The 27,042-nt window shown below is 35.9% G+C and overlaps 1 protein-coding gene across 15 annotated transcripts in view; it reads left to right on the top strand.

The window, feature by feature from the left end:
• SOX5 (SRY-box transcription factor 5) overlaps positions 1–27,042 on the top strand; it is a 903,293-nt gene that overhangs the window by 628,736 nt on the left and 247,515 nt on the right. For 14 of the 15 annotated variants that reach the window (XM_074357827.1, XM_074357830.1, XM_074357824.1 and 11 more), the window contains one exon: positions 3,552–3,762. In XM_074357827.1, the coding sequence (XP_074213928.1) occupies positions 3,552–3,762 (211 nt within the window). Of the gene's footprint in view, positions 1–3,551; positions 3,763–18,978; positions 19,489–27,042 lie in introns of those variants that run through there. The other variant, XM_074357836.1, reaches the window with a different exon arrangement.

Genomic DNA, 27,042 nt, shown 5'->3' with positions numbered 1-27,042 from the left:
AGGGGATTAGAACTGGTTGCGAACCAGGGTTCTGCAGGCCAAGAGGCTGGGGTTGATTATCTGTTTCATGTTTTACTAGTTATATGATCTCAGGCATTTACTTGAGTCTGTGTGTCTCAGTTTCTCTGAAATGCAAATCATAATTAGGCTTGCCATGATAATTAACTGAGTTAAGGCATAGAAGGCACTTTAAACAATGCTTGACACAAATTAAATATTTCAGTAAATATTGGTTATTCTTTTTAGTAATTATAGTCTGTTAAGACTATTAAATGCAGTGTTTTTACTACCTTATATGGATTTAATTTTATAGGACCAAAAAATAAGCATGATAATGTTTTTCTTGAGGCCAGAAGTCAAGGATGAAATGTCATTTGGACAATAAAAGTAACACGTATCTGGCTGAGTCTATATATATAATCTCTCTTTTTCAAGTAAATTAGTTTTTCTTAAGCACCAATTTGTCTATACTAAAATTTGAATCTTAAGGTTAAAATGTTTTTCTCAAAGAGTTCATAGGAAAATATTGTCTCTAGAATTAATAAGAATGCATTTTTAACAGCTATTTCAGTGAGGATAGGTACATAGATACATTAGGCAGACCTTTCCTTTTGTCTCATGGCTGCAAAGGTGCAAAGAGGGCAAGATTAAGTAGTTTGTTCAAGAATAATGAATACTATTAACCTCATTCTAAAAGTTTAGAACACTCTTTTATCATTATACTTTATTTTCTTGGGATGGGGCTAAATCTTTTTATTTAGTTTTTAATGGAGGTTCTGGGGATGGAACCTGGGACCTCGTGCATGCTAAGCACATGCTTTACCACTGAGCTGTACCTTCCCCCTATTCTTAGACTTTAGAAGTCATACATCACAGTGCTGAGAGCTCATCTGTAAAATACTGAAGCTTGTCCTTGTTATTCATAAAATTTGATTAAATATGTATTGCTGGCTGAGGCCACGAATGCATTTGTTAGTGGCCTCTCTGGTTGTTCACCTTGTTCAGCAAAGTGAAGGGAAACATGCAGTCAATACTTCAGGTAAATGCAGTCCCAGGGCAGAAACGGAAAACTATGGGACTTCTGTGACTGAAGGCTGTGCCGGCACTCCTTAACTGGCCACACACCATGCGCGTGAACAGTGGAGCCCCACACTGAAACCTCTGGTAACTGTGTAAAACTGTTACAGGGAGTAACAGTGCCAGAGGCTGAATCCGACAGGTGACATAGCATTAAGATAAATATGCCTGCATGAAACAGCAGTGACGTTTGATTAATTTTTTTTTATATTGCTGTGATAACTGAGTCTATATACTTGGGAAATATATTAAACTCTTTACAATACGTCCTCCCTCTTTGCAAGGGGCAGAAAGTTTAGAGACATGCAAAATGGGATGTCATTTTATTTTATTTTAATTTGAAATGTCGTCTGATATTTTAATAGATGTCACTGTGTACAATTTGGGTGCCATTCTCTGTATTGATGCAGCCAGAAGATATGTGTGATTTTCAGTTATGGCAAGTGAAGTTCAGCTCCCAAGTTCTCATTTGTAAAGTTTATTATCATCATATAATGTACAAATAGAGTATAAAATAGAAATGTTTGAAGTGAAACTAAAACTGGGTGTCCCTGCTTTTGATCCTAGATATAAATGGGAAGAAAGATGTGTGAAAAGTAAATACAGCAGTTTTGCTATATTCCAGTTTGCGCATTAAACTGTTTATGATGGGTCATTCATAAAAACATTCCTTAGTTTAATGATTGAATTTGTCATTTCCCTTCTCAGAGGTGCCTATGTGTGTGTATCTGTGTTTATATGTTTGCTTGTATTTATGTGTCAGTTTTAAATAAATAATTACAGAGGTATCTCTTCACTTAGCCTGCAGGGGCTTGTAATTATTACATTACGCGTATTGATTTCTAAATCCAAGTACATTATAAGCTAAGATTCTTCTATTAATGTGCTGTCTTTAGAACATTCAGTCAAGACATAGTAATCATCAGAGGCATTTTGCTTGTAAGTAATGGAAACCATTTTTGGGTTTAGAATTATAATTTTGAAGATTCTGTTAGCACATGTTTTTTACCTTTACTTACCCTGCATTGCCTTGGACACACCCCACACACTGATGTCTGTATCATAGCTAATGTCCTGGTACTCACTAATTTTCACAGACAAAAAAAATCATATGAACAGATTATGATTATATTTGTGTTGAAAACTGTATTTTAATATATTTTTAAAAATGAGAATTACAGTTTTATCATGTATTTTTAATATATATTTTAAGCTAGTCAAAAATATTAGCATTAATTTATTAAAGATTAGATATCAACTCAATGTGATTTATCATTTTTCTGGGGTCAGCAGATCCTTATTACCATGTCTTAAATGAAAGACAGATGTATAAACATGGGTCTAAGCTATTGCCCTGAAGATTAAACATGCACACACTCAAATATATTTTAATGGAAACTTTTAATGCTGTAGAATTAAGAAATACACCTAGGGGGAGTCGAACTTCCTCAAAGATGTTAGGATACAGATTTATTTTTAAGAAAAGCTCTACTTTGTGGAAAGGTAAAGGGTTATGGAAGTAAGAGATTATGCAAGGAAAACTTTTAAGTTAGAAAATAAATTTTTCTTTGTCATTTCAACATCCGTTCTCTTGAAAATTTCAAAAAAAAATCAATTTAGTGCCTTTTATACAAAATATACCCCAAACATTATACAGATTGTTAAAGTTTTGCTAGAAATTGTGGAGGAAATAATGACAAAAGAAACACCAAAAATATGCTTACATTTTAAAATTATAGAATAATTTGTTTCATACACATACACAATTATGAAGAGGCAAAGACTGCAAGAAACTTTATTTTGTAGGGCAAATGAGGCTTAAAGTGCAAAATAGCAAAGAGTATCATCAGAAGCAGTGCTTCAGGTAACGGTTGCGGTTGGAAATATCTTCCACATAAGCAGAAATGGATTTGCACTATTCCTATCTGATGTCAGAATAAGCTATGTGACTGATGTCTTCTTAAAAGCATGAGAGGGAGGTGGAGAACTGAAAGAGGAGTTAATTAGGAGTACCAGCAAGAAGAGGCAGCTGCTTAAAAAGAAAATTAAATATATGGAATGTTATTTGTTTAAAAATTATAAGGTCTTCAGAAAGTTCATTACAGATGACCACTACATTTAATGTTCATAGGAAAATCTAAGACTGTCAAACGCAGGAAAATAGACGAATCTAATCAATACAGGCTCAGTAGAAGGCTGAATTGCCATGTATACTGCGTCTAAGGGAGAGAATCTTCGTATTTTTATTTCTCCTATGAATTGATCTTTGTCTCACTCTAGTGCCAGCCTGTAAAGTTAATGTATTCTTTTTTGAAATTTCTTTATTCTTTTTGCTCTTGCAGAGTGCCATTTCACTGTATAATGTTTCAGCTGAATAAGCCACATAACCGATTAAAATGAAAAATTTAAAATGTTTTTAAAACTGAATTTTAAGCAAATGTATATATACTTTTTTCCTTTGCTTGCTCTTTCAGGAAGTTGATGGCAATAAAGTTATGTCTTCATTTGCCCCACACAACTCATCTACCTCACCTCAGAAGGCAGAAGAAGGTGGGCGACAGAGTGGCGAGTCCTTGTCCAGCACGGCCCTGGGAACCCCTGAGCGGCGCAAAGGCAGCTTAGCTGACGTCGTTGACACCTTGAAGCAGAGGAAAATGGAAGAGCTCATCAAAAATGAGCCAGAAGGTAAAGAATGAAAAAGAAAACAAAGTTATTGTCTATAGATTTTAGGGGTTTGATTTGAACCTCCAGTTCTGGTTTTCTCTTTCTCAGAGTTAAATACAGGAAATAGAAACCTAACACTATGAAGATAGTATTTTTTTCTGAAACATGTAAATATATCTACCCCCGGTTTTTAAATCATTAATTTCTGTTGTGATGTCTTAATTTTCACGCATGAGTAAGTTGTAGTTGAGTAAAAACTTACAGAGGCAAGAATAGAATGTGGCAGCCGAGTCCAGGGTAGTCACCGCCTGTGGGCCAGACAGCTGCAGTCTTGTTGCTGCATCTCTAGTTTTCCCCTTCAGGCCATTTTTACAGCTTTGCTACTTTTTATAACCTTTATACAAATGAATGCGTCTTAGGCTACCTTGACATGTCTGTTCTCTGTGTAGCCCACCATTCGTAGGGTTAGCCCTGTCGTGTATGTGAAAAGCAGTGATTCTCTAACGTCTGCTAGGTCTGCTGAAGTTCTGGTTTTTTCACCTTCCGGGATGTCTTTCTTTTAAGATTTCATTTTCTAAATCTCTTCAGTAGTTACTGATAGTGTCCTACAGGTGATATGCTCATGGACTAATCTTAAAGCAAACAAACTAGTGAAACAGTTGACGCAGATGTTATAATTTCTGGTAACTGGGTCACCCTTTATGTGACGGAGGTTTGCTAACTCCTGTTTAAACCTTTGTCCATCCTAAGCGTGGGTGCCACATTGCACACACGCCTCCTATTTCTGAGTCAGATGGAAAATTAAAACAAAACAAACAAACATAAAACAGTGACATAAAAAGACGCACTTTACACCAAAAATATACTGCATTTATACTGTTTTACACTGAGTTGGGCTCATTTCTAGTCTGTTGTTAGGACACTGGTAAATTATGAGTATATCTGGCACAAAATGTATGTTAACCAGTATTGGGAGTCATGTGGTAATTAAATATTTCTGGGTCCTTACCAGACGCATAGCTGGGACATGGATTTTAGTTAAAATTTATGTAATTCATATGATCTTACAGTTGGAAGGAATTTTAGAGATAATCTAGTCAGCCAAAGAGTTTTTGGCTCTAATCTGCATGGAGATAAAAATGGGGTTTTGAGGAGAACCCAGACAACCTTTTTTTGTTAACATGCTGCAGTTTTTCCTGATATTAAAACTGTTTTCCTACTATAAGAATTGTTAAAAAAAAAAAACAGAACAATTAAAAGGGAGATGGTAAAATCACCCAGAATTTTTGCTTTCTCATATAACATCTCTTAACTTTATGATGTAGTTCCTTTTCCTTGTTTTTATATACTCTGTTCATTTTATACGAGTAACTTCCTGCTTTTAAAATTATTTTGCATCTATTATGTTGCGATACATTATTATTAACTAAAGTCCATAGTTTATTCAGATTTCTTTAGTTTTCACCAAGTGTGATTTTTCTGTTCCAGGATGCCATCAAATCACAGGTTAGATTTAGCTGCTTAGTTGTCATGTCTTCTTGGGCTCTTTTTGGCTATGACAGTTTTTCAGACTGTTCTTGTTTTTGATAACCTTGAAAATTTGAGGAATATTGTTCAGGTATATTGTAGAATGCCCTTCTATTGGAATTTGTCTAGTGGTTTTCTCTTAAACTGGGATTATGGGTTTTGGAAGAAGGACCACAGAAACCAAGTACATTTTGTCACATCATATTAAGAGTGCATACTTTCTGTGTGATTTATGAATGTTGCTGTTGACTTTGATCATCTGGCTGATACAGTGTTTGTCAGGCTTCTCCACCGTAAGTCCCCCTGCTCCCTTTCTGTACCATGCTCTTTGAAGGAAGGTGCTGTGTGCAACCCACATTTAAGGAGTAGGGAGTCTTGCTCCCCACCTTCAGAGTGGAGTGTCTGCATGATTTATTTGGAATTCTTCTCCATGGGAGATTTTTCTCTTCTCTACTTTATTTTGTTCAGTCACTTATTTATGTCAGTATGACTCATGGATGTTTATTTTATGCTTTGAGTTATAAAACAGTTCTTTACTTATTTTGTTGATCAAATTGTTCATTGGAAATACCTTCTATGTGACTTTGGCATACTACTGTGATTGTGTGTGTGTGTTTTTTTTTTTTCTGTTGAGCACTTACTTACTTTCTAGCACTATATGATGCTGCAGATTCATCCTGTATATGTCCTTCTTCTAGTCCTAGAATCAGCCATATCTCTAAGAAGTCTTGTTTCCTTCTGTGGAAGAATGATGTTAGAAAGCAAGACCTGGGTATGAAGTGTGCTCTTTGCTACTGAGGTGCCATTATTTTAGGGTCTCTCAACTGACAAAAAAAGAAATTTATGTATATGTATTAACCTGTATAGTTACATATTTTAAAATATTTCTGTCTTTAACTATCTCTGTCTATACTAAAGTAAACATGGGTTCTTACTAATATCTCCAACTCTAATCCGTTTCCACACGAATCATTCTAACCTCATTCCTTGTTGTTACGTACATCCTTTCCCCACCACCAACTGAGAAATTTAGATCCTACCATCTGTCATCCATTTACTTACCATCAAGTTCCAGTATACATGTACAGCAGTATCAGAATTATTAGCTGGTACCACCATGGAAAACATCTTTACCAGTGGAATACAGTACTTTTGTGCAGTTCATTTTGCCTTTAATTTTAGATTCCATTCATTTCCAAAGGTAACTTAGATAACTTACTTTTTCCCCATCCCAGTCAGCGAGGTTGTTCCATGCATTTGTAAACAATTACATTTTTCTTATTTTTTCCTGGTGTGTCTCAAATTCCTAATTTGTTTTATTTGCTTGCATTGTTTTAATCTTTGTGCTGTACATTCCTTTGTGTTTTGATAAGTACATATTGTCACTTATCCAGCATTGTAGTATCATCCGGAATAGCTTCATCACCATAAAAATCCCCTGTGTTTCACCTGTTCATCTCTCCCACCTTCTCTGCAATCCTAGGCAATCACTGATTTTTCTGCAGTCTCTATATTTTCATCTTTTCTAGTCTGTTCTTGCCTTGATAGCTCATTTCTGTTTGGTGCAAAATAATACTGTTATTGTATAAATGGATCACATTTGTTTGTCCATTCACCTATCAAAGAACATCTTAGTTGTTTTTTAGTTTTCTATTATTATGTATAAAGCTTCTATAAATATTTTTTGCAGATTTTTGTATGCACATACATTTTTAACTCAGTTGGATAAATACCTAGGAATGTGATTGCTAAAATGTATGGTAAGATTATGCTTAGCCTTGTAAGTAACTGCCAAACTGTCTTCCAAAATGTCTGTAAGATTTTATATTCCCACCAGAAACGAATATGTTTCTGTTACTCCACATCCTCACCAGCATTTGATATTGTCAGTCTTTCTAAACTTTATCTATTCAAACTGGTTTGTAGTGGTATCTCCTTGTTTTAATTTGTAACTCTCTGTTGATAAGTGATGTTTATCATCTTATATGTCATCTCTTGGTCTGTTTAGATCTTTTGCCCAGTTACTGAGGGTTTTTTTTTTTTGAATTTTAGGAATTCTTTGTATATTTTAGACATAAATCCTTTATCAGCGATGTGTTTTGCAGCTATTTTCTCTCAGGCTGTGGCTTTTCTTTGCATTCTCTTAACATTGTCTTTGAGGAACTAAAGTTTTTAATTTTCATGAAATCCAGTTTGTCCATTTTTTTGGTATGGGTCACACTTCTGATGCTGTATCTAAACACACATGGCCTAAGCCAACATCATTTAGATTTTCTCTTTTGTTATCTTTTAGAAGCCTTTGTAATTTTGAATTTTGGAGTTTAGTTCAATCATCTGTTTTGAGTTAATTTTTGTAAAAAGTATAGGTTCTGAATCTAGTTCATTTTTTGCATGTATGTGTCCATTTTTTCCAGCACCATTTGTTGAAAAGACTCTTCTTTCTCCATTGACTTGCCTTTGTTCCTTCACCAAAGATTAGTTGATTATACCTCTGTGGGTCTGTTTCTACCCTTAGTATTTTGCTCATTGATCAGTTGCCTATTCTTGTGCCAGTATGTTGCTGTCTTGATCACTGTAACTTGATAGTTAGTCTTGATGCTGAGTAGTGCAGTCCTCCAGCTTTTTCCCTTTCTTCAGTATTGTGTTGGTTATCCTGTGTCTTTTGCCTTTCTTTGTAAAATCTAGAACCAGTCTTTTGATATCTATAAGATAGCTTGCTGGGATTCTGATTGAGATTGCATTGAATCTGTAGATCAAATCGGAAAGAACTGACATTTTAGCAGTAGTCTTCCTATCCATGAATACAAGCTTTCCATTTATTAAGATCTTTGATTTATCTCAAGTTTTATAGATTCTCTGCATATTGATTCTGAATATTAATTGATTTTATTACATTTATATCCAATATTTTATCTTTTTAGAGTGTTAATATAAATTACATTGTGTTTTTTAATTTCAGATTCCTATTGTTCATTGCTGGTATACAGAAAAGCAGGTGACTTTGGTATATTAACCTGTTCCTGTGACTTTGCTATATTTGTATTAGCTCCAGGAGTTTTTGTCAGTTCTTTAATATTTTCTATGTAGATAATCATGTCATCTGCAAATGAAGACAGTTTTATTTCTGCCTTCCCAAGCTGTCTACCTTTGGTTTCCCTATCTCGTCTTACTGCATTAGCTGACTTCCAGTACAGTGTTGAATAAGTTGGTAAGAGGAGACATCCTTGTCTTGTTATTGATTATAAAGGGAAAGCATCTACTTCTTACCATTAAGTACGATTCTAGCTGTAGATTTTTATAGATGTTCTTTATCAAGTTGAGAAAGTTCCCTCTATTGCAAGTTTGATGAAAATTTTGATCATGAATGATTGTTAGAATTTGTCAAATTTTTTTCTGCATCAATTGATATCATGTATGATTTTTCTCCTTTAGCCTGGTAATGTGGTTTGATTTTCAAATACAGAACAAGTCTTGCATACTTGGAATAAATCCTACTTGGTTGTGTGTTATAATTCTTTTTATATACTGTTAGAATTGAATTTAGTAATATTTCACTGAGGATTTTGCATCTATGTTACTGAGAGATAATGCTCTATAGTTTTTTTTTCCATGGAATGTATTTATCTGATTTCATAGATAATGCTGGCTTCATAACATGAGTTAGATAGTATTTCTCTCATGTTAATGTTTAACTTTTATTTGAGGTGTGTTCATGGTCTAGGGGTAAGGTCTAGGAGTCAGCATTACTGTGGTATGTACTGTTCTGCAAAGTAGTTTTGGTGGATTTATCTTTAGATAATATCTTCTATGGAAATCTGTTAGGTACATAAGACCTTGCTAGTCCCTCAGTGTATCATGTTGAGTTCCTTCCAAGGGGGTGCACAGACCTTTTATTTGGAAGTGTATGATGGACCGAAGTAAATAATTCCCAACAGAAAGAGGCCATGAGACAGTGCCCTCCAATTTGCTTAGCAGGAAACATTCAGAGATGTTGAGAATTAGGATAAAATTATAATATCTGGTAACAACTACATAGGCAAAAGAGCAGAGGTAGAACTTCCATGGCAGGAAGTGCTGACAGGAAGAACCATCACTCTTGCATGTGGATCTTAGACTGTGTTCATTATTGTATTGCCCACAGCTTTTTTAAAAATACTTTTCTCCCTATAAATATATTAAAAGCTCAGCTCAAGTGACATGTTATTGAATAATATAAAGACATTGAGAAAATACAGAGATAGTCTTTGTAGAATAATGAGATATAGATTGAACATGGCAAACATCTAAGGCATTCTCAGTTCCAGAAAGATAATTTCTGTATGAATACCTGACCACCAAGAGGGATTTATGTTTATGTACACAAGATTCTTAGACATGCTTTGAGTACACCAGAATGTAAATAGAATCACTGTTATCGGTAAAGAAATTTGCCAAGGCAGGAACGTTTAATAACTGCAGTTGTTGGGAGATTTATCAAGGAGCAACTTATGTATTTGAATAAAGTGATGATCTTAATCACCAAGAAAAAAAAATAACAGGAAGGCATAAAATTGTAACATAGAAAAGGAATAGAATGTTGAAGGAAATTTCTGTCTATCTTTTTAACTGCAGAGAGAGAAAAGTGGAGAAATTTATCTAGGGAGATGTGTGAAAGGCTCAACAGCAAGTGGAAAGTGACTTCCTAAATATTCTGATTCTGATGATTGCTATTTTCAGATTAGGAAACTGATGGTTAAGTATGTCACAGAATGACTGTCAGGGTCAGTATTCAAACTGGTTAAAAATGCCACTAGTCAGAGGTATGGTTGGACATGAGAATGGACACCAACACCTGACATCATCCAAGCATCAGGGCAAGTGACACTGTGCATTACAGTGATCTGTGGTTCTGTAATGTATGATAGCATCAAAAGACTGAAATACCTTGGAACAAATTTAATGAAAGAACTGCAAAACCTCGTTACAGCTCTGTGGTGAGTGCAGCAATACGGGATGAGAAGAGAGGAGATCAGGTGAAGGGAACTAACTGTGAAGCTCACAGGTCTCTGCCACAGAAAAATCTTTTCTTCCCTCAAGCGGTTTTTTCCATTGTTTTTCAAAGGCCATTAAAATGTACAGCAGGTTGTGATGAAAATTTCATTAAGCCCGAGCTACATCATTATGAGGGGGCCATATTCATGCCTTTGCTTCCTCTCATTGAGCGGGGGGATGCAGATTTCAGTAGAAAGTCCGTTTTATTCCACCCTTATCCGTGCCCACAGCAGACTAACGAAATTCAGAAGTTAGAAGAGAATGACATGTCGTACAAAAGGAGGCCGCCAAGATGAAGTGATTAGAAAGGAAGTTAGATTTGCATATGGGTTGAAGAAAAAAAAAGGCTTTTTTATTCCAGTTAGCTTATCTTTTCAAATAATTAATTAAAATATTTTAAAAGTTATAATAGGAGAAAATATATTGATGTATTTTTGTTTGTATCCTTTTCCTCCATCAGAATTTTTGCCGGTCATTACTCAGAAAGTTCTGGTGCTAAAGATTCTCATTTGCCCAGTGACACTTTAACTGATGTGCAGCTTACCAAAGTTCATAGTAAATTCTCAGCTCAAACTGTCTGGCCTATGTAATATATAGATATTTTATATTTGGTAGTAACTCTGCTCTATCTGTTGGTTTTTAACTCTTAGACTTAGAAGTTAAGAATGGCAACGAGAAAAAAAAAAAGAATGGCAATGAGGTTTAACATAGTAATGTGTGATACATAGTTCCTATAACAGGGCATTGAATAAAAATATGTATTTGGGGAAGAAAAGGTAGCACGTATTAAGTGCATATCATGTTAACAATAGTGCTAAGTAATTCATATAAAACTCTTCATTTAATCCTTACATAAACCTAATAACCAGGGCTATTCCAAGTTCAGGAAATGCCATACACGTGAACTAAATATTCTGATTCTTATGATCTCCATTTTTGGATGAGGAAACTGATGATTAAATATGTCACAGAGTAACTGTCAGGATCATTATTCAAACTGAAGTCAACCTAAAACTAGAATTCATGCCCTTAATCACTAGCTGTACTGTTCCTCCTAATTAGGAATTTTGCAGTAATAATTTAATGTTACACATTAGCACATGTGTCCCTAAGTCCCTTTGGAATATTGATTAATAAAACAGTATTCAGTAATTTTCTACTAAAGTAAATTTCTGATTCCTCAAATGATGATCAAATTTCCAGAGTTTCTAATGGAAAATCAGCTCAGTTTAAACTGTTTGAGTTTAAAGTGCTCCCTGCTCCCCCCAACAAGAATGCCTTGAAAGACATCTAAAGAAAAAAATTGTTTTAGAAAAATGTCTGGGAGAAAATTAGTTGGAATAATAGAAATTCAGAATTGGAATGAAATGTAGACACATTTCAGCCCTCTGTCGTCATTTTGAGAGAGACAACTGAGGCAGAGATGTACTTGAAATCACCCAGCAAGTTAGTGTTAAAGCCGGAGCAGAAATCCAGTTCACACCCTACAGGACCAGGCACCCCCCCCCACCTTTTTTCCTGTTCAGTTTACATCATACATTCTGGTATTCTTTACTGTCTTTGTTTTGGTTTTTTTTTGCAAGTAAGGTCATCACCTCATCTTAGTTTGAAAGAGTATATCACTGTTCACTAAATTTGAACAAACTAAGGTAACCAGTTGTCTCAACTTGGCTGACAAAGTCAAGATAGATGGGTATCTGAAATGTCTTTTGTTCTGAAGTTCCAGGTAGCTAGGGATGGTCTATAAATATAAATCAGCATTAAATTTAGGGATCGGATCCAGATTTTAACTTGATTTTCATTGAAATCTTCGGCTTATTAACAGTGCAGGTGAGCGTAATTTTTCCCTTGATGAGAACTTTATATATCATTTAAAATAGAGTCCTTTTAGATAGAAGTTTATAACAAGCTTCATGTTTTAACTTTCTTATATTAATGTCTGTGTTACCTCCTATGGCTCTTTGGAATGGCCATTTCAGCTTATTTACATCTCTTCCTCCTAGAAACACTCACTTTTTCTTGATTCCCATCTCCTCTATCTGTTATCCTGCTCCTCCAAGTTGCTAGGAGGAGTTATTTACTGCATTCTCTGCATTAGTTTTTTCATCTTTTTAAGACCTGTTACTTGCCTCCCCTCATTGTTCCAGTGACTCCATTGTATTATGATTGTCCATTTATTTTTCAGTTTCTTTCTCTGTGTTAAGCTCCTTAAGGGTGAGGATAGTACACATACTAAATATTTGAAATATTTGTTGAGAGGACATTTATACAGCTTCAGTGCTGCCCAACTGCTGTCTTGGGAAAATGAGAAGAAAGACCTTAATAAATATATGACTCTTCTGCCAAATGTTACGTGAGCTACCTCGTTTAATCCTCAGACTCTGAAGTTAGTATTATTTCTTATCTTAAAAATGAAAAATGTAGGCTTAGTAACTTGTTCGTGTTCCTGTTATATGGACGAACTAGAATTAGAACAAATTTATTATCCTCTGCAAAACTACTTGGCATTGAACACAAGACCATATATAAACTGACCCGACCCTTTTTTCCCCTTCACCTTACTTTCCACCACTCTCTAAGGTGCATGCTCTCATGCTGTCTCATTAAATAAACTGCTTGCAGTGCTCTTAGCACTGTATTTTTAATACTGCTCTGCCTTTTCATACGCTCCTTCCTCTGCCTTAAATACCATTCCTCGTCATATTGACCTAATGAATTTATATTCACGTTTTAAGAGTCACCACCTTCTCTGAACACTTTTGTGAGAATTTGGCTCCATCTGCACTGCTAACACTAACTCATCTCTATTAGTCTGACTACATTACCATCATTGTTTATTTTCCCTCCATCTTCCACGGTTTTAAGTGTGCGAATGTTGAAATGAAAAGTTCTTGATTCAATTATCTGTGCCTCTCTGCTTCCTGATAATTAACTTGGCACATAGTAGGTAATTGTTTGTGTTAGCCATGGATGACAGTCAGCCCACTAATTGACATGCTATAGCCTTTGCTAACCATTCCCTAAAACTTGAATAGATTTCATTGGTTTTCTTGTTTTTACCAACCTCTTTTTTTCATTTCTGATTCAGTTAATCTCCTTACTGTTTATCTCATTCATCCAGTCTTCTCCATCCTTCTCATCATTATTGAATCTTTGAGATCATTACTTTCAATTCTTTCTGTGATTTAGAGGTTAAAGTATTGTCCCAGGTCACAAAACTAGATATTGGATCCAGCATAGAAAACTAAAATACATGCATAACAAAACTTTATATGCTTTGTCTTCACATTAATCTTTTTAAATAACTCCAATATTGCTAATATATTGGCATTATCTATGAATTTGTAGCCATAGGTTATTATAATTTTTTCCCACTACTATAGGCAAAGTGAAAAGTGAATTGGATTGATATATGAATAATTTTCCGGAATACAAAACTGTACTTGTTTCTTTAGTAGTGTTTCAACATGATGGAGACCACCACCCTTTTCTAGGAAAGAGCTGGACATGGCAGAAAGAGTTACTATTTCTAATGCTGGGTTCAGGATGGGGGCAGCGTAGAGCTGGATCTGTCGCCCCACATTCCCCACCCTGCCGCACACACAGTTCATCTCAGAAGGCCTGTGGTCAGAGAAAAATAACTGATTTCCTTTCTGCATCTTTCTTGTTCCCTCCGGTCTTTCAAGGACTCTCACGTATTCCCTCAAGGGTAGAGTTTCCAAACTCAAGATTCATGAATTCCTTCAGAGGACTTATAAATTCTGGAAATTTTATGCAGAAAGCAAAATGGTGAAAAAATATGTGTATTTGTGCTTTTGAGGGGACCTACTTCATAATTCTTATCTGACTTTCAAATCAATTCATAATGAAAAAGAGTAACTACACTGTGAGTCAGCATTTGAGTTTTAGTCCTGATTCTGCCATTGATTACTGTGTGATTGTGGTATAAGATATTTATCCATATAGTTTAGTCTCTGATCAATTTTGAGGCAATAACTTATATGTATTTAACAATATTTGGGAATGTCATTTTATCATCTTGCCCCATTTTGGGGAAATGCAGCTTTTAATTTTAAACAAGGCTTTCTCTGAGTAAAGTACCTGCCTTATAATTTGCATTGTAAAAACATGATATTTACTTGCCTTTAAGTTGCTTTAATAACCGTGTTAATATAATGCATATCTGCCCTCGATTGGCTATGCTGACTGCCCTACTTTCATCGGAGGGTTGTTGAAGGAAACAAATGAGGTAATACACATGAAAGTACTTTATAAATTACCACCAACTTGAAATTGTACGTTATTGTCATTATCACATGCTGACTGGTTAGCAGCGTCGTGTAGGCACACCGGAAACGTTACACAGCCTGCGGTGCTGCTTTCTAAGGATGCTTCCGGGTACTGGCAGCTCTGATTCAGACCTGCAGGATTCTGGAAATTTAGGGTGTGTTATCCACAAACCCAACATTCATGAAAATCCTGGGATAGGTAGTTGCTCTGAAGTTTATTTATATAAATTTCCCTGAATAAAATGTGGTTAGGCAAGTTTCTACCTGAAGAATTACCTTTCAGAAAGAAAGATTTTGCTAAACTGACAAAGATAAAGTTGCAAAATACGATTACCACGAAACTGGGAGAAGCACTTTAATATTGGATTTGTGGATCTCTTGTATTCGTATTTTTATGATAAGTGTGACTTTGTCCTGAAGACAAATATAATTGAGGGCTCCCTTGGACAAGAGTTTCTTAATTTTCTAAGATTTTAGCCTTCTCTTGTTTGGTCTGTTTGTTCTTTCTTTCCTCCCCTATTTTGATTTTTTTTCTTTTCATTGCTTTTGTACGTACACGTGCGTATGTGTGTCATCCTCCTTTCAGATCCCACATATGCTTGGGTTTATTTAGCATCTGTATCTGACAGTGTTCTTCCTTCTCAGTGTGACGCCCACACCTCCAGAGTTGCTGCTCCATGATGAGTGTCTTCCTTGTGTGTGAGGTACTGCAGTTATTTGTGAAATTTTGTTTCTTCTCAAACTAGACTTTATCATTATGTACACAACTGGGACTTTTTTTCTGAGCTTTTTCAGAAAATCTTTGCTCACAGTTTTGTATCACAAGACCCTAAAGGCACAACCTATTACCTTACCACAGTCACCCAGTGTTACATGAAACAGTTCATTGCTTTCAGTATAGACCTCACAAAAAAGTTAGTTCTCTTTTTGTAAGAATTAATAAAATAATGGAATGATTTTGGAAAAGTATATATTGTGATAGATAACAAGTCTTCACCCTCAGAGTCATCTACAAACCGTAGACCATCATTGGGAGAGGGAAATACCGCAAATTTGATTCTCACTCATTCTCTTTCCCTGTCTGTCTCTCTCTCTCTAGCAAATACAATGGGAAATATTGTTCTCTTAGGTAGAAAAATTTCCATGGATATGACTCTGACACCACCCAGGCAGTGTACTACCAATTCTCAGTGGCAAATGTCAGAAATTTCCACTTAACTTTGTTTGCGCCATTTCTAGGATTGGATTGGACATTTTGTAGTTTATAACCAAACAAAAAAGTGAGATTTGTTGGTCATGAATTATACTCTCTTAAAACTTAAAAATACGTATGGATATTATTGCATAATGTATCTTTTCGATGTTTGCTTCTGTCACACCTATTGAAAATAATGCAGTTTAGTTTCTTGTACCTTCTATATTTTACTTGTGCCTTTTTTCCCAAAATAATTATGTGTTAATGGCCTTTTAATTTTTATTGCAAATATGTTGACATATAGAACTGGTTGATTCTCTAAATTCATATAAATCCTTCCCCTTGTTTTAAGACTTCTTCCAGAGGCCCTGAAGAAGATGTTAGCAGCAGCACATTTTCGTCTGGGCTGTGCTGCCGCGTTATATGTAATTACTCTGCGGAGAGGACAGGCCCCTAGTGCGTGATATTTGGCCCTGTGAACATCCCTACAGGCACTGAGTGTTTGATGTGCGAGTTTACATTATAAATCACAATGGCTGCTCTTACACTTTAAATGTCTGTTGTTGAGCAGCCCTTCAGAATTTAAATTGAACCGTATTACATTAACAGACAGGTTGAAATAGAAATTCAAAATTATCGCCTAATTTTACCAACGTTTTAATTATTATTTTATAGGGAAGTTACATAGATATTGGCTTTCCTAAATTCAGAATCCCAAAGCCTTCTTCCATTAAATTAAGAATACTGAAATTCACTTTGAAATTCACTCTTGTTTTAAAACCACATCTGATGAGGTGGGAAAAATAAAAAGTGAACGGATCTGGGGAGAGCCTAAAGATACTTTTTTAAAAAGATACTTTAATTGGCAGAGGTTTGAGTTGCTTTTGTTTAGTTACTCACTGTCCTTTTGACAAAGTACATGTTGAAGAGGCTTTGTAAGTGCTGTTCCACTGAAGGACAAACAAGGGTACTTTTCAATTGAGCCCTTTTAAGTTGTGTTCCTCACACTCCGCTGCTGTTGGAGGCTGCTCCTAATGCATTGTGGCTCCGTGCTCTTCTGTGCCGTCTGTCACTGGAAACCGTCTCTCTTCTTGTTGAGCGTGCTGGAGTCTAACCTGCAGGCACCCTTTTCAAAGGCACCACTGTATGGAAATCGACACTCATAAAAGGATGATAAAGAAAAGAGTTTACTTTTTAAAGGTCAGGACAAGAAGACACCCTCAAATGCTGTAGAGCCTATTTCTTCAGGGATAAGTGTTTTAACTTCAGCACCGAATACGCTGAGTTTGACGCCTTGTAATTTTTCAACACTGAAGTGAAACTTACTCACAGTCATCTCCTTTTCAAGTGGCGTCCGTCATAGCGGTTTATCTTGATACTGTTGATTCCATTAAGTGTTATAGAAAATTAGTTTATATTTCCTTGAAAGACCTTCTGCCTTGGATTGTGAAGGCTCAGGGTTTGCTTTCAGGATCTTCCTTAGAGTGGCAGGTCCCTGAGCTAAGGTACAGGGTTGTTTGTACAAGAAGCCCATTTGGCCAAGAAAGCTTCTATTTTCTTGTTAACCAGAACTTGTACTTTTGTTAATAAAATGTAATAGTATTTAAGACTGTGTCCTTAGTGTTCATCCTCCTGTGAACAATCAGGCCAGCATTCTTTTTTCCGGTGGCTGTTTGTCTGTTACAGGGAGTTCAGTTTGGTTCCAGCTCCTCCGTGAGTTTGTCTACCGACAGGACTGTATAAATCAATCCAAACATCTCTTGACCCAGATGTTTCTAATATTTCCTAAACCTCTCAGATAAGTAAGGTACCCCTGTTTTCCTGGTCCATAACTAAAACCGTCAGCTCCAGACTTTGAGTTATGATGCATGGAGCACTTGAAAGTGACCCGCCGACCCAGGCCACAGCCTGACATGAGGGGAGTGTGCCAGCCTCCTTGCTGCTCGTGGCCCACGGCTTCTGGAGACATGACTTATTCAAGAGTGCAAAGCCAGCCACCTGTTTCAGAGAGGTCCAGGCCCTTGCTGAATAGTAACAGTCTCGTCTGGGGAACACACAGCGTTTGCTGAGCCTGGTGTGTCAGACCGGACTAACCGGAGGGTTTTGTGGGTTTGCGCACGCTTGTGTTTTGCACTCAGTTACCCTGGGGGCACTTGTCACGACCGTGCATATTAAAATTAATCAGACCTCCTAGGCCTGTGTGGCTGTGTGTTTAACATGAAGAAGTGGATATCAAGCAAATGCCCTCATTAAATAGGCTGCTTGGTTTTGTTCTAGTGGATGCTTGGTCTTTTTTTTTAATAAGAGTTGCTTACGGGGAAGGCACGGACAGCGCTAGCGTTGGTGGAGAGCTCACTCAGAGTTTCCTTTGCCACCTGCTCCCAGAGTCCTGAGACCTCAAGGACTCCCAGTGTGCCCTCCTCAACTACCCTTCACGTGGAGAAGAAATATGGCCAGGATCGTGAGGGAGCAGGGAGGCTAGGGCAGAACAGGATGAGCATATGACCTGGACATCTGGGTTGATTAAGATCGTCCCTCTCATATGTTGATTCCAGATTGTGCTCTGTGCTCCCATTTTTGAAAGATGAACTTTGACACTGAGGAGAAGATCTTGTGTGAAATTCAGAACAAACGATCTTTCTTATATGTCCTGAATTTGAAAGCCAACTTTTATTCATATATCTTTTCAATCAATACTTCTTAGGTCATCTGCATATCATATAGAAACCATTTATGAGGCAATAGGTGAAAAAAATATATATATATAGTGTGTGTGTCCACTTCTGCCCTGATAGCTTTTGGGCCTTAGCCTGTTTTTCATTTTTCATTTCATTTCAGTGAGACTCTTCTCATCGCTTTAGGGAAGACTGTCACGGGACATTTGGAGACAAGCTTTAATAAAGAGTAAGCTCAAAACACTGAAAATGTCTCAGGCTGACAAAACATAGTAGATTTCTTGTTAGAGTATTTGATGTCATAAATGAGGTAAACTTTTAACACCCTGATCACTGAGCCGATGGATTTTAGTTCCAGTTCATGTGTACTATTTGGCCTTTTATTTTTTCATATTTCAGAAGACAGAAACAGAAAGTTTTATTCAGAATACTTCAAATTTGATCTGAATTTATATATTTGGAATAAAGCATGGAGCCAACATTTGGAAAGCAATTGGAAAAATAATGAAAATCTCTTAAATGTTAAAGAGTTTGGAGTTACAGATTAGCAGATTTCCAAATAACCACAGCAAGTTATCTGGTAAAAGATTACTCTGGCAGGACATGGTCCATAAAATTGATTTGTTCCTTCCCAAATAGAAAGGGTTGGACAATTCCAAAAAAACTAACCATTGCATTCCAGCCTTCCTTCCTTTCCTCCCATTGTATCTAAGAGGTGAAAGGATCCATCCATTAACCTATAAGCTCCCTTCTCTCTGTGGGCGTGTAACTTCCACGTCGAGCACTATATCAGCAGTGCCAAGCAACTGTCTGGTACCTGACAGCATCATAGAAACCCCTCCTCTGTTCACTCAGGTTGCTGCTGGTTATTTATTAACAATGCAGACTGTTCAGTGTGGGTGTATATGAAACAGAAAGGAAAATAAAGGCCCTGAACAAGTAAACACATCTTTCATCATTTCTTTTGTTTGGTGTGTTTACTGTGTGCTATTCTTGGTCGATAGAAGTTGTTTGACAGTTCTGCAAAAGGGTGAGGAAATTTTTCTTGAACTTTATCCTTTTGTTTTGTCTGTAGGAAGAGTTTTCTATTTGCCATTCTCTTTTATTTCCAACCTGTCTACGTAGAATGTTTTTCTTGAAGATTGTTATTGCTTTTAATATGACAAGTACAGGTGATTATGAAACATGATAGACAGTTTTATCTACTTTGTTTGAAATGGACAGTTAAGAGACTAGAATTCTTAGATTGATTTCATTTCTAAATTTTTAACGAGAAGTTAAGAAATAAGGTATTATACAAATCACCTTTTTTACCTTTTTCTAAGAAACAAACCATTGTTCTCAGGCCTTACATAAGCGTCACTGAAATACTGAGCCTTGATTTAATTTGCATTTAAGTTCTATCCTCCCTGCATGTTAACGCAATACGAGTGCAGCCCTTAGTGTATGACAGAATTGCTGGAGAGGTGGTGGCTGGGAGAGCACATCGTAACTGAGCGTATCTGTTTGTTATACAGGACAGTGCGCTTCTGCGCTGGTATGTCGTGTGTTAATAGGTAAGAATTGATTTGCTGTTTTGAGATGAATTAGATCTCTGTTTCATTAGGCCTTTCTTTTCTGAGAAGTTACGCTTTGTAGAAATTTGTGTGAAAGGTTCATGCATCATCGTGTGATGTTAGTCATGTGGAAGACTTAGGAGCAGAAAGCTGTAGAAATGAACAAAATGCACCCTTCTCCCTTTGGAGTTTTGTTTTCTTTCTCTCTCTCTCTTTTTTTTAACCCTAGTGTTTTCTGCTTCAGTCCTCGCTCTGGCGCTCTTACTATTTTTCATCTGTGTCGAGATACCACCTGTAAGGAAACAAAAGCACATAAACAGGGATGTTGCACCACTGAGAGCGGTACCATGTGAATCGGAGAGGTCAGTCCTCCGTCTTCACATGGAGGATCGCACTCCAACCTCCGGGGGGAGCCACTCCCGGTAACAAAGTTAAATGGATAGGAGTTAGACGTGTTTTACGTCAGTGCAGCTTAGCTGTCCTTGTTCTGCGTTGTGGCAGGACAGCCACCTTGCTGTTTTACTTCGTCTTTTCTCCTTTCAGTTCATGAGGATCATTGAGAAGGAACCATCAGAGCTGAAGATGAATTGAAGTTGTGTATGTTTTTAGGACATCTTTTTCACTTAAAGAACATTGTAATTAGGGATTAAAAAAGAGTATTAAGTCAAAAAGCATAGTGAACGTCAGAGTCCTTATTTTTTATTTCCAGGATTCTTTTCTTTTGTTTTCTAAATTTAAAATATTCAAATTAAAGATATTTGCAAATTTCAAAGTATATCCTATTAAATAGAATAGTATTACCTTTTGAGATGGTTTATCTAAACTCCAAGCAACGTGAAACCTTTTGAAATAATGTATAATAATTGGTTTTGAAGACTTATAATAAATCTCTGTATCAGTTATTTTTATCTACGTTTTTCTGGATGTGACATACACAGGGCAAAATCTTCCCAACTTGGTTAGATTTCCAAAATTTCCTTATAATTAATGAATACAGACACACACACACAAATAAATATAATAAATTATAATTAGATTCCCATACACGTATAAAATAAATATAATATATTCTAATTAGGTTTTAGGAGATTTATCTTACTTCAATCTATGAACTAAAAATTTTGGCCAAGAAAAAATTTGGACAAGAAAGTACACAGGTCAGGCTCTCAGTACAGAACAGAACCGCCCATTCTAGTCTCTGTTTCAGTTTTTCATTACCTTTGGACTCCTGTTAACGTCCTGTGTGAAGTCTCTCTTGATGCCCAGGAGAGAGTCAATACCTCCTTTCTCTGTAGCACATTTGTTTTTTGTTCGCTCACCTATTCACTCATTCTCTCATTCTGACAGAAAAACAGTTATTGAGATCCTTTTATATGCTAGTTATTTTATAGCTTAATGAGAACAGAAATCAAAGATATAGTTCCTGTCCTTAAGTTGGTCATGATCTTTTAGGTGAAACAAACCATGCGACTTCTTGGTGAAAGGTGCCATTAAGGATGAGATAAAGGAGGCTCTGTAAGTGGTGGGGGAGGTGGGCTTATACAAAAAGTGAACATATAATCAGTGGGTGTGATAATTTATCCTCTAAACTGAATTGATATTTACATACTGATGGACATATTTTTTATGCCACCTATGGAGGGCACATGGCTATTATGACTACTCTAGCCAATTCTGTTTACATGCTTATGTACAAAGCTGTTACAATACTCACTGAATCTATCTCTCTATGACATAACGTCTTTTAACGTAGTTTCACTCATCATCGCATCTTTTCTGGGTATTTTCAGGTTACTGATTTCTGCTTATCCACAGCCTTCTGAGAAAAATTTACAGCCCTAAGGAAATATTCTAATTACCTGCACTCAGGTTTTCTAGCTAATGAGGCTATACAGATAATGTACTATTTCTCCTTTATCCATCTTTAACCTTTGCTCAGTAAAATAGTAGAAGATTTTATCTTTGAACTCTCGTTTTAGCAGGATGGTGTTTGGAAAGTTGAGTCAAAAATCATATTATAATAGTAATGAGTACCCAACCTAAATCTTCGAGAGCTAAAGTACACTTAGCTTTGTAAACTCTTAATTCATGTGCTGATCCATTATCAAAATTTAAATGTTTAGCCAAAACTTAAAAGATTGTTTGCCCTGTGATTATAACCTCAATTGTAAACAAAACTTTGAACTCTAATGCATGTAAGTATATAACAGATACATATAGGGCAAAGTATTACAACATTTTTTTCTGACAGGCTTACATGTCATGCTGGCAGTTAATAAAATGCAGTCCTTTTTTTTTTAATTCTTTGCCCAAGGAAAAGAGACAGTGATGGAGCAGCCTCAGGGATATGAAAGTAGCCTTAACTTAATTTCTTCCCAAGAGTGGAAAAAGAGCCTCAGTTGGCATTTGATGTGGTCCTTGTGCCATCCTACATATTTTATTGGGTCTCCCAGAGACCTCTATTAAACTGGGTTGGTAGGTCGGCCTGCAGCTGCAGTGAGCTCACTTCCTGTCTTACTCTCCAGCCTCATTTCTTATTTCCTGCCATTCCCTGCATCACCCTTTATGACTTTTGTTCTAGTGAGGCCGAATTGCCTGTGGCTTTTCACAGCTGCCATGTTGTTCTTTGCTTATGATGTCTGTTTGCAATGCCTTTTACCTTACTTTGTACCTGGATGATGGCCATTCGTTCTTAATATTGAGTTTGTTTCACCTCTACCAGAAATTCTCTGCTAATTCTAATCACCCCCATTCTCCCTCCCTTAAGAAATTTTGTCATGTCTCCCTTCATTGGATTTTGACTTCCTAAAGCAGTGGTCAGCCAACTGTGGCCCGTACACCAAATCTAGGCTCTGCCTGGTTTTGTATGACCTATGAAATAAGAATTTTTTTTCCATTTTTAAATTGTTGGGAAAAAATCAAAAGAAAAAAATACTTTACTACACATGAGTATTATATTAAACTCAAATATTTGTCTATAAATGACATTTTGTTGGAACAGTGCCATGTCCACGCATTTACGTACCAAGGTAGTATCCTGTCATGTGATATAATTTAGTGATGTGATGGTGGAGTTGATGAGTACAGCCTATGCAAAGCCTGAAATATTCACCACCTGGCCCTTTACAACAAAGCCCGCCAGCCCCTGTCCCAGAGGTCAGGACAGAGTCCCAGTCTCCCACTATCAAGAGTTCCCAGCGCAGTGACTCCTGATTCAGTAAGTTATAACTAGGTGGTCGAATAAGCAACCTCTGACTTGAACCAAGGCATCCACCCCAGGGTTTCTAGCTCTCTGTGTCATAAAGGAAGTTTAATAAAGGAAATACTGAATTGTGAAGACCTGCATGCTTGTTTTGCTCTATCATTATCTGTGTAATCTTGGACAAGTGCTTTGTTTTCCTTTATTTGAAAATTAAATAATTTTATAGTTCTTTCTAGACACAAAATTCTAGAGATATGTTAATGTTTTTGCTAAGTCAATATGCAAAAGAAGAGAAAAACAGCCAATTGGAGAACTCTTTATTAAGAAATATGAGCAAAAAAAAAAACGCAACAGTGAACTGTCACAGATCTGTTATATACCAGCTCAATCACTGGTGCCAATTAGGTGCTCTGTAGTAATCCAAATAAAAATAAAGTTTGCCATGGGTTTCAGCTATGAATCTCTGGTACTTTAGTATGTTGGAATAGAAGATAAGATCTTTTGTTGTAAGATTTGTGGCTTATAATTTATCTACATCTCTTTGAGTGACAATTTTGTTCAAATAATGAAAGACACTTTTAATGTTAGTTTTTGCTAGAATCCAGAATTGTTCTGTGTTTTCTTCTCTTTTTTTTTAAGTCACGCTCTTCTCTCTCATATGAACCTGATTCCCCAGAGATATTGCAAGCTAGATGAAGGCTAGTGTTGATAACCAACCTGTATATCTTATTTTATAGATTATGAGAATTATGGAGTTCTTACATCTCTAAAGTGACTTCTTTAATTCTAATGGAGGTGCCTGCTGTCATCTTGGACAGTCATATAGGTACTTTGAATGAAAATATTGCAACATAATTTAGTTTCTTTGGATGAAAACCTTTTTTGCGATTTATACCTATTCCTAACCTATTTTAAAAGGCAATCAAAACAGTAAACAAAATTATACTTTTGTTTTAAAATACTCTTACTTCCATGAGAATATTCTTGAGTAAAATTGGTCGTCACCAAAACCTGTAAAAATAATACAGGTGTAAAAGAACTAAAATGGAAAGAGAATTCTAAAAATATTTTTAAATGGATAATTGTATATATTTCTACCTTTTGCTTTGTATGGCATTAAAATTTAAAATAATGTGTCCTGCAGTGTTTTCTAAAAAGCCTAACAGGTTATTTGGAATGCTCAGAATAGGAATGGCCTCCAAATTCACCTTTCCCAGTTTTCCCGAATGTAGGACTTCTATCTTAAAGTTGATGTAGTAGGAAAAATGCTTTCAGTAATTTAAAAGCTGCTAAAGAAAGTGAAAAACTTATGTATATCCAGGAAGAATTTCAGAAAAAAATATTTTTAGAAGTTCTGTGTCAATTTTTATGCAATGACTTCAAGAAATAACTTAATAAATAGACCATTTTGCATAGTCTCCTAGCATTAAGGTCCCGCTGCTGAGCTGTACCACCCCTTCCGTTGCATTCTGCAGGTAGCTCTTATACCGAAGCCTGCAACCCTCCAGTGCAGGGCCCCTCATTGTGGAAGAGAATACATTTCCTATGAATCCACTTGCTTCAGGGTTTGCTATTGTCGATCATTGAATCAGGTCAGCTACTAGCAAGTATGTAAAGGGCAATTCAAGAGGAACAGCTTCAGTGAGATCAGAGCATTTTATGTGTAAAACACTTTTAATTCTACAGGGAATATATGTTGGGGAAAATTAGTATTATTGCTACTACTTTCAGGTTTCTTTTTCTGTTTTTCACTCAACAAGTATTTGCCAAGCACCTATTGCTCTATTTGGAATTCTGAATGTTACAAAAAACATAGCTGTTGCGCATCTATGAATGAATATTCTTTTACTTTAAAAAATGAAAAGCATTTTAACACTCTTACATTCCCATTTGGAATTTTTTTTCTGAAAATTCATTATTGCATTAATGTCAAGATCCACTTTGTGATTTTAAAGGAAAAATACTGCCCTTATTTTGCTGCTTTTGATATAATCATAGCCTAACTAAATGTCAAAATATTGGTAGCATTATTTGTTAAATGTATGAAATTATTTCAGTGAGAATAATTTACCAATTATGCCTTATTACATTCATAAACTATAAGGAGATTATTTTAATAATTGTTAAGATTATACACTTTCCAGAATGCCGAAATAAGTTCCTTAAGAAAAGTCAGATTTGCATGCTTTTTCTTCTGGAGCACAAATGGTACATGGATGAGAAGTGACAGTTAAAAAAAATACATAATTTGTGTGTAAAACAAAATAAGCATTTACTTGGCTGAAGACAGGTTTCTACCTGGGATGGTGATTACAGAACAACGTGTGCTTTTACAAAAAGACATCTGAAACACCTTTCTGCATATTCACTTTTTGGCTTCCTGGAAACATTTACTGTTTAGGAACGTGCTGATCAAATCCTGTGATTTTTATGTAGATGAATGAGCTGATGCTTCTGCTCCCTTCCTTTCCTTGTCTTCTCTGGGTCTCCCTGAGCTCTCCCCAGGCTGGGACAGATGGCTGCTGGTTTAGTTATGTGCGTGGGAGAGAGGGACTTCCACATGTGATTTTTACCATTTGGTAGTAATTAGTTTGTTGTATAAATTAACATTAACTGAACCGTTCTTCAGGCATTGTTTGTAATTATCTTCTTTGAGTCTCTGAGTTGTGTAAAGAGATAAAAAGCAGGGAAGAAATTGTTCTCTATTTTACAAAAGCTGAAGAATCTAGCATTAGGCTGAATAAGACCACCAATTACTGTTTGTATGCCCAGTAGGCCAAAAACTTTGAAATAACTGTAAAACAGAAAAACAAACAAACAAAAAATGGCAACTTAACGGTTTAGAAATAGTTAGAGTTCCTGAAATTGTGTGATTTTTATTTTAAGACAGAACTGAATGTAAGAGAAAAATGAAATATAGTTTGAGATATTTTTCTTCACATTATTTAGCCAATAATTGTTTTAGTTCTCACAAGAACTTCCACTTGAATGTCTGTCTGTCTTAATCTTTTTTCTTCTTTATATGTTACGTACTTGGTTTCGATGCTTTAGATGCTTCAAATAGAAGTATTTTGAGATTAGTATGTCAATATTCATCTGTTCAGGCATAGCTGTTCATTAATAAATGGGCCTTTGATAATTCAGGTTTTAAACTTGGTGGAGTCACAGTTCCCTCTCCCCCCATCCCAGATAAAGGTATTGGGCATGAAGGAAACAAACAATAAACAACCTATGTTTAAAATTCCCCTTCAGTTTGGTTTTGGCCTTTCTCATATTATTTCTGGGTTTGAAATTTTCTTCTTGTGTCTTTCTCTAAAGAGATCTAATAAGTAATATCATATAACAGATTGTCCTTTAAAGCATAAATGTTTCTTTCTGAAAAAAAAATTCCCATCTGTGTTTTTTCTTTGGAAATTGCTCTAAGAAACTATCAAGAAGAACAAATTATTGCTAGACATATTTTGACCCAAAGTATTTAAAGTATGTCATTGCACTTTTACTGTCCATAACGCAGTCATAACTTTGATGTTGACAAGAAAATATGATGGGCATTATTCTACCAAGAGCTTCTTTACTGCAGCCCATAAGGTGATAAAACCTCAGTCACACCAGAATTAGTATTTGTGTTACCCTGTTATTAGATTATTAATAAAAATGCATACCACAAATAGCTATTTTCTATCATACAACCTTCAGATATTGATCAGATGTTCCTTCTAGAAACTGTAACTAACAGATGTAATTCTTCGCTTTTTAAAAAAAATGTTGTTGCATTTAATTTCATGGAGTTCAATTATTTAATGAGTCTGAAAGATTTAAAAATATT

Source organism: Camelus bactrianus, chromosome 34 (assembly GCF_048773025.1).
Source record: "Camelus bactrianus isolate YW-2024 breed Bactrian camel chromosome 34, ASM4877302v1, whole genome shotgun sequence".
Lineage (NCBI taxonomy): Eukaryota > Metazoa > Chordata > Mammalia > Artiodactyla > Camelidae > Camelus > Camelus bactrianus.
This window is presented reverse-complemented; position numbering and strand designations above follow the sequence as displayed.